The sequence below is a fragment of the Arctopsyche grandis genome, chromosome 6 (assembly GCF_051622035.1).
Source record: "Arctopsyche grandis isolate Sample6627 chromosome 6, ASM5162203v2, whole genome shotgun sequence".
Taxonomy (NCBI): Eukaryota; Metazoa; Arthropoda; class Insecta; order Trichoptera; family Hydropsychidae; genus Arctopsyche; species Arctopsyche grandis.
The window spans coordinates 26,055,926-26,069,578 of NC_135360.1; the positions used below are offsets into that span (position 1 = coordinate 26,055,926).

Genomic DNA, 13,653 nt, shown 5'->3' on the forward strand with positions numbered 1-13,653 from the left:
TGTATGTTCTTATTTGGTTTTTTCGTATGGCGCCCCAGGCGTATGCCTCTTCGATTATTGTATTACTACGGCACTGCGTATTTGTGAGCTTATGTATATTTGTATGTACATTTATATGTATATATGTATACATATGTCTGCTCTCGGTCGACGGACAAACATACCTAGTTGCTCGACGGTCTTCTAAGCGTTCGTACGTATTTCAGGTGTGTATATTTACATATATTTATATATACTTATGTATATACGAACTTTGTAGCTTTGTTTGTTTGTTTGTTTATTTGTTTTCCAACGTGCGACGAGTACTAAGGATCGGGCGCGTATGCATACATACATACATATTTTACACTACCTACATAAAATATGTACATATGTACATACATATATGCACGCCTTCTGTTAAAAGTGCATATATGCACATACATATGTGTATGTTTGGATACGTTTATAAAACTGTCATTTTATGTGCATATATGTATATGTACATATATGTATATATTATTTAAAAATCGAATCGGATGAATAATATAATTATACTAATTAATATACGTAATTGAATTATTTTCTAACACCGACATCGAACTTCCAAAATAATCGAAAATGCATTTAGAAAATCATCCGTTGATTGCAGTGGCGGATCGTCCATATGTGGGCTGCGGGCTGCAGCCCTCCTTGTATAGCACATATTCATGCTATTTTTGTCGTACTTATGGGCTGTGGGGCTACAAACCTCCCATTATAGTACATATGCATGCTATTTTTGTTTGAATTTGGTCACCGGTATGGTCAACGAGTCGCTACAGGCCGATTCTTCTCTGCAGCCCCCCCCCCCCCACTTTGGATTCTCACGAGCCGCCACTGGTTGAATGTCAGCGGGCAAAACGCCAGTCTTGTATGTATGAAGCATACAGATCATGGATGCTCATCACTACTACTGTAAAAGTATAACCTAGATTTTTTCTGTATATTTAATGGTCTTTGTTTAAAAATAAACGCATAAATTAAAAGAAATTCCAACTTTTCTTGTGTATTAGCATTTTTCTGTGCGGATTTGTCGTGTGTCATTCTATCCGATTACCTGGTTAATTTAATACATACTAATAATTACAATCATCATATATCGTGGCGTTCAAATTTAAAAAAACAAACTGATGAATCAAATTTAAATTATGTGAAACTCACGTAGTATATTTAGTCTCGATAATTTTTGTAAGTTGACTAAGAATTTTGTTCGGACTTAAGTTTAGCAAGCCAAAGCCCACTATTCCATTAATGATTTCGCAATATGGGGAGTTGTTAGTAATATTTTCTTTTTTCGTATTGTATTTTAGATACGCATACAAATGTATATATACGAGCACCAAACGTTTTCTAACTAACCCCTAATGGCAGAGCAAACTGAAATGCAAAATACTCAGTCCAAAAAAATAAGAAATAGAACAATGGCCCAAAAGGCTGCTGATGCTGCATCTAAACGATTGAAACGTCAAATAGAAAAACCAGAAGAAACTGCTGCACGGCGAGCTATCGAAAAAGAAAGGAAAAGAAAGTATCGTGCCGAGGTTGAATATTTGAGATGTCGACTGCAATCGCCAGATTCAGCTGCAGCCAGACGAGCTGCATGTGCTGCGTCTGCACGAAAAAGACGTGAATTGGAAACACCAGAAGAATCTGCAGCCCGACGAGCTGCTTGTGCTGCATCTGCGCGAAGAAGACGTGAACTGGAAACACCGGAAGAAGCTGCAGTAAGACGAGCTGCTTCTGCTGCGTATTCACGGAGAAAACGTGAACTGGAAACACCAGAGCAAACTGCAGTAAGGCGAGCCATTGCTGCCGAAAATTCAAGAAGGAGGATTAAAATGGAAACACCAGAAGAAGCTGCAGCAAGACGAGCCATAGCTGCTGAACTTTCACGTTGGAGGATTCAATTAGAAACACCAGAAGAAGCTGCAGTAAGACGAGCCGCTGCCGCCAAAAATTCACGACGGCGACTTCAATTGGAAACACCAGAGGAGGCTTCAGCAAGACGAGCCACTGCCGCTGAAAATTCACGACGGAGGATTCAATCGGAAACACCAGAGGAAGCTGCTGCAAGACGAGCCGTTGTTGCCGAATACACACGTCGTTCTAGGATTAAATTGGAAACACCAGAGGAAACTGCAGTCAGATTAAAACGTCAGTTGGAAACACCAGAAGAAGACGCTGCACGGCGTGCTCATGAAAGCAAAGAAAGGCAAGCGAGTAAAATTGAAAATATGAGAATAGAACACCAGATATCTAGTAACGCTGAGAACGACGAAGAATCTCAATGTGTTGAAGCACACTCTGTTTGTAAAATCTGTACATCTCGAGATCCGGTTGACAGAGAATTCAAGGAGTGCAGCTGTGATCAGAAGGTAAGATCCACTGATTTATTTTATGAGTTTCACGAAAAAATCATTTCGGGAAGCTTTTCATTAAATTCAAAACTGATAGGATGATGATTATAATCATTCCTATACAAATAGTACACATGCTTGCCCATCTCATGAATTTTGCAAATAATTGAGATACATACATATGTATATATGTATATACATACATACATACACAGTGGCATGCGTCACTCCATCGTCCCTCCCTCTTGTCTTCCATCCCCTGTTTCTTACGTGGTATGTAGAGTTCGTTCAGCGAGAGAGCGACCAATGGGTCTGGGTCACTGCATCGAAAGTCGAAAGATCGAAAAGCAAAGATCGAAATTTGAAAGATTGAAAGTCGAAAGATCTAAAAGAATTTATGCATGGTAAATGGTACTATATATGTATATATGTATATATTTACACTACCCGCTCTTCACATGTATGCATCGTCGTCAATCATTTGGTTCATTATTGGTCATTTTAAATGTATTGGTCTTCACTTTTTTTGTGTGGTCTCAATTTTTTTCAACATTTTTTCACTCGTTTCTTATTACAGCAATTTTTTTTCGGCGAAGATAAATATGTGTTTTCTTTATCCTCTTTTATATACATATATATTGATATCGAAAGTTCAACTGTGTATATAATTATTAAAAAAAAAACTAACAAAAAAATATTATTTATTTGGGACTTCATAAATATCGTGTACGACAAAACGCAGGCACGTCATCTCACGACTAAAGCCGAAGCGGTACTAATGACTAGTGAATGTATTTACACTAAGCTATAAATTTGGTTGCTCTTTCGCTGAACGAACTCTACCATGTGCACGAATGCGTGCACCGAGCCACTAGTTTTATATAAAAAAAAAACGCAATGCTTTAGATATATATGTATGTATATACGTATGTACTACGCATTTAATGCATGTCACTGGGTACATACATATACATATATTGTATATATGTAAATACATATGTATGTATGCAAATGTATGTACATATGTATGTATGTATGTTTGCATACATATACATATGTATGCAAAAACGAATTCGAATTCGTTTTTGAATTTGCGGTCATTCCGCAATAGTCTAATTCTCAATACGTATTTTGAATAGCGTATTTTTTATCCAAATTGAAAATTCACCGCTTTTGCTTTATTGGTTTCAGAAAAACCTGGAAAATTATGAAATAAAGAGTAGTACGACGGTTTCTTCTAGTGGTAGCCGACATTCTGATACAGAAGACACATGCAGTACGAATCCCATTGATTTTGCGAATGACATGAATGAATTTTCGAAGTACATAAAAAATATGATTTTAAATATTACTTATATGTCTCCGGATCAACGAGTACTAGCCCTTAATTTGATAATGAAAACTGTTAAATATGGTGCCATTGATAAATTGAAAGTTAATACATCGGTCGTTACTGTGGCAAAGGAGGATCCAGTGACATTCAGTAGTGTTCATTAAATGAAAATGTAATATAATATAATAGTATAGTTTTTGATTAATATGTACATAGCTTAAATAATAATAAAATAAGTATCGGAGTCCGTTGAAATTGCAAAATATCTTATAAAATAAATATAAAAAATTTATTCGTAAATCAAAATTCCGACTAAATTGTTACGTACATATGTACATACATAAGTTCAAATATTCTCTGGAGGAATTTTTTCTAGGAAAGAATTATTTCGGTAACTGGTTACTTAGATATTTTCTTAGTCATTTTGATTACAAACAACATTTTCCCATTTAGTCGAAATACTTTGGCAACACTTAACTTGATATTTTCAATTATGTAAGTTGTAAAATTATTTGATCTCATTATTATAAGTGTCTAAAATTAACATTTAAAATACATTACGATTATGTGTTTACGTTTTATGTTACGTTTTTATTCACCTATCCACGTTCCATGTGCGTCCTTATAAAAACAACATCGTAATATCTCGCGTATGCAAAATATTTAAAAAACTTGGATTAATTGTTGGCAACTGTCACAAATGTATCAGCAGTTTACTGGAAAACGGCATGCTCATCTGAAATACTTGGCAAATGTTATAAAGTTCGTAGAAATCGAAAAAAAGTATGAGAACGGATGTAGGAACTTAGACCGGTCCAACAGTTTGGATTAGTTCAACTCGGAATACATTGTACAGTATTTCATTTGACGAAGTCTCATCGTGTATCTCACTAAAATCTCAATCATGGAATATCTGGCACTCGAAAATATCACAAATACGAGAATTTGAGTGCGAATTTGTAACAACGATTGTCTTGTGCATGTGCGAAATAGTCTGTTTACCGCTGCACAGAGTGGTATTTGGCCTGAAAACCTGGCCAAAAATTGAAAAACTGGCCAAAAAACAATGTATACACAAGTTATTAATCGATAAGACTTCGTGAACTAAAATATCTGAAGTGTATTGATGAATTTTCATCTGACAGCAATAGGAGCAGACCTTTACAATTATTCGTAACAACTTTGCTATTTTTTATTCTTTTTTCTACATTATATGTACATACAAATGTACATGTATTACCGGAAAAATGTATAGATTTTTATTTTATTCCTTAAAAAACAATTCTTTTGGATATATTTTTCCATATAAAATATTGTCAACAGCATCTGTCATTTAGTTTGGAATCAGGGCTTGAAATGGAAATTTTCACGAATGTGGGCTTCGATAATTTTCAAAACGTAATTTTTATTGTACCTATTATAATACATTATATGTTACTAGAAATTTTGTCAACTGAGGTAAAATGAAAAATTTGCGCCCCTGTGTAATTATATTTTTTATATATTTGTAAAGTATTTTTGATTAGAAATAAAATATTATCCTCATTCAATATGTTCAATTAAAATAAAAAATAAATTGAATTTTTGAGAAAGCCTGGGGGAAGAAAATGAACTCAAAGGGCCATTGTTCGAAGAAGAGTAACTTCAAATGTATATACATACATACATACATACACAGTGTATATTTATATATTATGTATGAATTCATAATAGATTAACAAATTTGTGTGTAATGTGTCAGTCGAATTAATCATTACTGATTTACCTGATACGTTCGCTATATTTAAGTTTCCTCATCAGAGAGACATGCAAGACTGAACAATTTTTAAATTTGGGAAAGGGTATGAAAATATTGGATTTTTCACAAGAGGGAGGGAGCGCAACATTTCTGGATTTGACGAAGGGGAGTGGCGTTCCATGCGCTCCCGTCCATTTCGAGCCCTGGTTGGAATACTCTCAACAAAACCTTCTTCTTTATTGAACATGGTAGACAAGACAACTTCATGACTATGCGACATTTCAGCAGAGCTGAAATGTCCAAACGTCCTTCTTTTCACGTTTTCTCGCATCCATAAAACCAAGTCACGTATCCGTGTTTCGTGACGTGCAGATGAAAACGTATCGAATGTGTTTTGTCTACGACTTTCGCAAAAACCGTAAACATTTTAGTGAAAATGCTTCAAACATTACGAGACCAAGCCATAATATCCAAAGGAAACAAGTACATATTCAACATTTCAATGAAAGTTTTTGCTTAATAACTGTACATATATGAATATATATGTACAATACTGTCAAGATGTTGGCGATTGATTTGGTCGGTCGGGGTTTCTCTTCGGTTTTGGAATTTTTCCTTCTTTTTGAGATTTTAGTCGTTGGCCGATCGAGCACGATTTTCAGCCAGGTCACGTTTCGTCTCTGCCACTTTCGGCGACGGACAGACGTGTCCTATCTCGAACGGTGGTACTCGAGTCCGGTCATGGAGCACGTGCCTTGGAAACTATCACGAAAGACCACTTAAAACTTAGAATTATTTATCTGCGAAATATGACGTGTACGATAATAATGGCCCCTTTCGGATACTCTTTCTCAAATATTGTCTTGCCACTTGGAAACAACTTGAATACACCATATACATACATGACATATTTTTTTATCTTATATCAATTAATCATGCACACTCGTCTAACAGATTGCTCCTAAGCGACAAGTGGGCTAAACAGATTAAGAACAGAATAAAAAATACATGACATTAAAAATTCTTACAATAAATAAAAATATAACATCCAAGTCAACAGTTAAAAATTAAAATTTTCAACTATCAACTACTCTAGTTGTTCGGGACCCCTGTAACCGAGGAAGCGGTGCTGCGAATGAAAAGTGATATGACAAATGTCAATAGCACCATCCAGTGAATTTAAGAAACGAAGGCCTCGAGGAATGGGACAATTAAAATATGTCACAGTTCTTGCCAGAATAATATGAAATACTACTATCACTATACTCTCACTATGGAAAATGTCCAATTCCTATCTTGTTCGATGAAAATATTAAGGGGAGAATTTAAAGTACGTCTAGTCGTGATTTAATTCATGTTGTAACTTTTTTGTTTTAGCTCAGGCTAAAATCTAAATTGGAGCGAGGCGATGAGGCACAATAAGAAAAGCGTACGAGTTTATCGCTTCGATTAAATTTGCTCCGAGTATTGTCAGCATTATATCATTCGCGTATCGAAAAGGGAGAGTGTTTTGAAATGCAGCAGCCAATTCTCCGTCGTATTTTAAATCAAAAGCGATGATTTCTCCGAGCTCTTCGTCACTAATTCTTCTTCTGATTTTGGACTCGTTGTGGGTACGTTGCCAACTCTCAGCTCAGGATGTGTGGCCATCTGGCACGGAGCTGACGGTGAATGGTATCGACCCGGTTTCCGTCCGGTGGGCCTCTTCCAACTCCAGATGCGGTGCAGCATGAGAACTCTTGGCCACCAGCCAAATCTCCTCGTCAACATAGCGTTTTTACGAGGTTTTCTATTTCGGAACTCGACCTGGCACATCAGGAAGGCGCCTGCACGCTGATTCATGGATTCCTCAACCGGCTCTCCCTCACCAGTCACTACACTCCGTGAAATGTTTACGTTGCCCAACATCCGATTAGCACCTGCTCCCGTTTTAGCAGTCTTTGATATGGATGTGTAATACCGTCAAGCAATATAAAGGACTTTATTTAGCAATAATCGGTATTTTATTTAACCTGGAGGTATTCGATCAAAGGGCCAATTTCTACCACTGCCTGATTTGTATTTTGTATTTATTTATACATGTATGGGACTAACACAGCTGCACAGGGAAAGCAGGAATAGTGTTCAATGGTTATTGCATGCCTGATATTATTAGATGATACAATAGTAGAAGTAGTCAATAATTGTTTATATTTAGGACAAATAATAGACATGTTCGGTAGTAAAGAAGAAGAAATAAATAGACATGAACTTAGGATGGAGTGCATCTGGACGAATGAATGTTGTATTTAAATCAAAAATGCCACTTTGCCTGAAGAAAGAGATCTTCGACCAATGTGTTTTAACAGTGATGACGTATGAACGTGAAACTTGGACATTAAACGCCAAGATGCTACACAAAGTCCAATGCACTCAAATAAGTATGGAACGCTGTATGCTTGGTATATCGAAGAAAGCCAGTAAGCGGAATACGTGGATGAGAAGTGTGACAAAGGTAGTCGATATTGTGGATAGAGTGAAGAGATTTAAATGGCATCGGGTGAACCACATGTTTAGACGAATGGACGAAAGATAGACAAAAGGGTAAAAGGAAGACCGCAGGGAAGATGGGTTGAAGAAATTATGAAAATGTATAGGGTGAGATGGATGAGAAGGAGTGGAAGCGGGTTGAAGAGGCCTTCATCCATCATCAGCAAATCATGATGATGATGATTTGTAGTTTAATATTATAATTGTAGTTTAATATGATATAACACGACATATATTATATCACGACACAACATTGCACATAAGTATCATTCAAGGCCAATTACAAACATCGATCACCAAACATTACAATCATCATAGAGACATCTATGGACAAATTTTTGCAGCTTTTTAAATATCAACAAATTATGAGATGGTGTAAACTCAAATTTTGCGAGAAATAGGACAGGATTGCCAATTTATTGGAACCGTTTTTAATGAAATCAAATAAATTAATAAACTCTGAAAGGAAACGCTCGACCTTGGAGTCACATATCCAAAGTCTGGCCAGCAAAAAAAGCCAGGGATATAACCCGTGACCGAATCGAAACAAAGCATCCAGAACTCTATTCCTGCCTATTCGGGCCAGAACTAATGTACTTGATGACTCACCCCTTTCAAGAGTCATTCGATTATTTAACCTGCTTTCTGGGAGCCTTGATGTTTTTACTGCATCATACAGTTCTGTCAGGCAGCATATTTTAAATGAGTAATTTAACTTTATTTATGTGTTTATGTGTATATGCATGTATAATGTTTGTATGTATGTATATGGATGTATGTAGTGTATGTGTATATGTATATGTGAATATATATATCATTTTTTGATGCTGAACTTTTTGGTTCTTCCTGGAGGGTGCATCGTCGCGATAGAGTAGATCGACGTGGTGGTGGTGTATTATTTGCTTGTCGTGATTGGTTTCGGTCAGTCCGGATGACAAATTTTGAAACTCTATCTGGTGAGGACTTATGGAATTCATAACTTGAAAATCATAATCGAGAAAGAATATTACGAAATACAAAAACTTTGTAAACATAGAATGAATTCAAGACGATAAACGATATATAATAATAATAATTATTATTTTTAGTTGTTTGTGTATATATATGTTTTGTTTTTGTTATGTCTAATTTATTATTTTGTTTCTTGTCTTTTCTGTTATATTTTTACCATTGTGGCGCATTAGGAATTCCTGTAATGCTACAACGGTCCAAACTTTAAATAAACTTTAAATATATATATATATATATATATATATATATATATATATATATATATATATATATATATGTTTAGGTGTGTATGTATGTATATGTATATATGTGTATTTTTATATTTATGTATGTGTATTTGTGTATACGTGTAAGTATTTGTGTATATATGGATGGTGTACATATATGTTTATATAATTGTCTTTGGCCAGGAAGGCGCATTGGGTTTACCTGTTAGGCCTTCTTGGTGTAAATTAAATAAAAAATAAATAAAAATTTCACGCTACAGGTCCGTTACTGAGGGTTGGCGCGTTCTCGTACTCACACGAAGCGCCTGAAAGAGACAGTATGCTATACACCTATTCACTTACACTACACAAGCGCATTTGTTCGCGCCAACTCTCGGTAACAGACCTACATATAACCACTGATCTGTGTTGCTGTATATGAATTTATTCTGGGAACAATTCTTGTGGTGCATATCTCCTGATATTGACTAACTTGTGGTATTTTAACGACGCCATGTAGACATTGCACTGTATATCAGTGGCGGCAATCGGCAACCACAAGGACAATGGACTTACTGTCATTATCGTTTCGGTTTGTTTAGCGCTAAATATGCAATCGGAGCTGGTGACGTAAGTTCCGGTGCGGCGTGGTAACTGCATCCGCCATTGAACGATAACAACACGAGTATAACAATGCATCAACCAAAACATAATATATGTACTACATATATTTGATGGATACAATAACTATGTAGTTTGTTTACTACGGTCATACCCAATATATGATAAAACAAATTCCTGAATTGTATTATAGAAGCAGAATCACCTACCTACCGGCTACCAGTAACCAAAAGCTTACTGTTCCGATGAGGGAAGTTGGCATACTACATAGTTTCATGTCTAGAGATCTTATTTACGTTACGTTTACGTAATTCTATGAACATTTGAAATGTCACGTAAGTGGATATTGGGAAACAAGAAGCCGTGGGTATGGAACATGCCCAATGCAAAAAGCACGTTGGGGAGAAATAGCTCCAATAGAAGCCTCGTAAAGGTATTAAATCAATTGTATATCTTTATGTATGATGTCGACTACGACGACGACGATGATGATGATGATGATAGTGATAATATGAACTAAAAACACACTTGATTGTTCAATTGTAGCCATAAATTGAAACGTTTCGATTGTCAGCGGACCGTTCGAGCTTCAAGGTGATAGTTTTTAGCATGTTGCCGTGTTCGGAATGTTAATTTGTTCTTTTGCCATTTCGTCTTCTGGCGTCACACCGTTTGTAGGTGACTCGTGCTTCTCTAAAGGACAATAAAGACGAAGATGTGACCGGCATCCAAACAAGGACCGGCGAGAAGAATTTTAATTTCAAGCGAGAGTAGAGGAGTATAAGCCGCCGTATTAAATTAATTAATTTTTATTAGAAGTAACACAATAAGAAAACAATGTTTATTCTTATTTGAAGTACTAGCTGAACCCGAAAATGCCAATTCCCGTCCCGTTCCTGTTTCTTGATAAGTGAATGTTTCAGTTTAAAATGAATACTTAATAATCAAATTAAATTACAGTAATGATAATTTGTGGGAAAAACGCAGGTGGCGAACACATTTGAAATTATTCAATTGTTTGTTTTTTTTTACCCTAACAACGCAGGTGGCGACGCGAACACAATTGAAATGATTGCGTTGCAATGCCACTTACTCATGTTTTCCCGTTCTCGTTCGCGTTTTTTGGCGATTTTTTTTACAGAAACCATCGCGGGCATGCACACAGTAGCTCATGTAAGTTTCATCGCAATCAGTTGAATGGTATAGGAACGCATACGTGACAGACAAACAGGCAAGCATTGATTTTTTTTTATATATACATACATATATAGATAATTTAAATAATGAAATGGCTCAAAACCGTGAGGCAGATGGAATGCCTAACCGTTGTATGCATTAATATTCTGCTCTAGATAGGTTTTTTTGATAAACCAATCAATTATTTGTGAATGATTTAACAATGCATTTTAATTTTAATAATCCGAGTATACGGAAGGGATCATAAATACATAAATCAAAAAAAAAGTAATCGATAAAATTTATAAAAGCCTATGAAGCAGATTGTATGAAATGAAGTGGACAGTCGCAGAAGCAAGAAGTTGGTTATACAAGAGAAATATGCGGTGACATATTTGTATACTAAGCTTCTCAAGGAAGTTCGATTAGTCACCTATTATATAATAATCAGTGAAAAATGTTATTTGAAACACATATGTATGTTTGTTTGTATGTTCTCGTTCGCGTTTTTTGGCGATTTTTTTTACAGAAACCATCGCGGGCATGCACACAGTAGATCATGTAAGTTTCATCGCAATCAGTTGAATGGTATAGGAACGCATACGTGACAGAAAAACAGGCAAGCATTGATTTTTTTTTATATATATACATACATATATAGATAATTTAAATAATAAAATGGCTCAAAACCGTGAGGCAGATGGAATGCCTAACCGTTGTATGCATTAATATTCTGCTCTAGATAGGTTTTTTTGATAAACCAATCAATTATTTGTGAATGATTTAACAATGCATTTTAATTTTAATAATCCGAGTATACGGAAGGGATCATAAATACATAAAAAAAAAAAAAACTAATCGATAAAATTTATAAAAGCCTATGAAGCAGATTGTATGAAATGAAGTGGACAGTCGCAGAAGCAAGAAGTTGGTTATACAAGAGAAATATGCGGTGACATATTTGTATACTAAGCTTCTCAAGGAAGTTCGATTAGTCACCTATTATATAATAATCAGTGAAAAATGTTATTTGAAACACATATGTATGTTTGTTTGTATGTGCATATGTATTTTACTATAATTTTCATGCGCACTAAAGCGGTTTGCATTTCAAAACACACAATGTTTTATCAGTTTGCTATTTATAAAGAGTGGTTTGATAACGTTATCGCTCGTATTGAACGAACGTACACAAACGAATAAAAATTTTTTGTGTTATTGTACGAGTCACAATCGCCAGAACAGGCTGCGGATGTAAACATGTGACCTTTTGATTAGATAAAGCCTTATCAGCCTTTTTAAAGAACGCATTCTGAGCACTCAAACGATAGTCGTCAAATACATAGTATTTCGTTTATCTTCTAGTATCTATGCTCATATGTATGTATGTATGTTTAAACAGTATGCAAACATTAGTTCCGTAAGGAGTTGCTATCGCACACCTTTTGTTTGTACTGTGTTTCAAAAAGCAAATCACAAAACAGTCATAGGTGTGGCTTCACGTTTTCCTATTTTATTTCAGTTGTTTTAAAACGTGTACGCATTCATAATTTATAAAAAACAAATGAACGGCGGCGATTGTTCAAATATTGTTATACACACATTGTAAATCGACATTTGACAACAATTTGACATTTTGTATCCATAGCTTTTTTACCTTCCACAAAGATAACGAGCTTAAACATATTACAGTTTATATTATCAATGAGTCTCCTCAATAAGAACCTGGAAATATTAAAATTATATAAAAATACAAGACAACTGAAAGGTTGACCCAGGATCCAGTGGGGGATTAAGTTGTTTGGGGGCCCTGGGCGATAAAATTGAAATGAGACCTTTGTTATTAGACAAATTTAATTTGATAAATTTACCAATATATGTATGTACTCGTACCTACAAAGCGATTTAAATTTTAAGTACCTATTAATTTTCTAATTACTGATTAAGACATATATGTACAATTATTAACAATTATGATTAAATGTATCCTTTATATAGGTAGTTTTTAATTTCGTTTTAGACTAGAAAAAGATCGTTCTGCCGGAGCATTTGATGTGAGTAATGTTTAAAATATTCGTAAAATATTTTCCACACCGGGAAATGTTTTTATCAAATCTGACGCTACTTTATATATATCAGTAGCCGATTTTTTCTTTTCCTACTTTTATAAAAACGGAAATTGCTCAATTTCATCATCGAATTGATATCCTTTTTATAATTTTATTTACGCTGGACAAATAAATTCTTTTTTTTTCATGTTCTGGCATAGAAAAATTGAAGAATATTTTGAAATTTTGCATATGCTTTTTTCCTGCGATCTAATGTAATCATTATGCAAGTGCCAGGATCTATTTAGAGAACTATTTGTATTACGTACTATTTGTAGTGGTGTAGTGCTAAAACATAAGTGCCGGAGATCTAAACTTATGTACCTCCCCCCGGTATAATTTTTTTTGTATTAGCCATTGCTGATTTTTCTAAATGTTATGTTAAATTTTAACATAACATTTAGAAACATTTTTTTTTAATGTTATGATAAAAATAAAATTTAATATTATGAAGGGGTTTTGTTAAAACAAATTTATTTCTATAATGTAAGGAAAAAAGGCGAAAATTTTGTCGGAAAGTGATAGCTAGGTACAAAATATAAACCTCATGCTT

The 13,653-nt window shown here is 34.9% G+C and overlaps 1 protein-coding gene across 2 annotated transcripts; it reads left to right on the forward strand.

Annotated features, from left to right (window-relative positions):
- The first annotated feature begins 139 nt into the window (after nt 1-139).
- Nucleotides 140-4,292, forward strand: LOC143912518 (uncharacterized). 2 transcript variants are annotated; one of them, XM_077431801.1, is made up of 4 exons: nt 167-206; nt 632-942; nt 1,332-2,396; nt 3,570-4,291. In XM_077431801.1, the coding sequence occupies exons 3-4, from the start codon at nt 1,386-1,388 to the stop codon at nt 3,873-3,875; spliced, it is 1,317 nt and encodes a 438-aa protein (XP_077287927.1). In that variant the 5' UTR covers nt 167-206; nt 632-942; nt 1,332-1,385; the 3' UTR covers nt 3,876-4,291. The 2 variants fall into 2 exon arrangements, with proteins under 2 accessions (XP_077287926.1, XP_077287927.1); XM_077431800.1 differs by lacking the exon at nt 632-942 and having other exon boundaries at nt 140-206; nt 3,570-4,292.
- The last annotated feature ends 9,361 nt before the right edge of the window (nt 4,293-13,653 follow it).

Excerpts from the sequence above, each read along its gene's own strand:
- LOC143912518 (XM_077431800.1), top strand. The coding sequence starts at position 1,386 with ATGGCAGAGCAAACTGAAATGCAAAATACTCAGTCCAAAAAAATAAGA. Across the intron at positions 2,397-3,569 it reads AGTGCAGCTGTGATCAGAAG|AAAAACCTGGAAAATTATGA; the intron begins GTAAGATCCACT and ends TATTGGTTTCAG.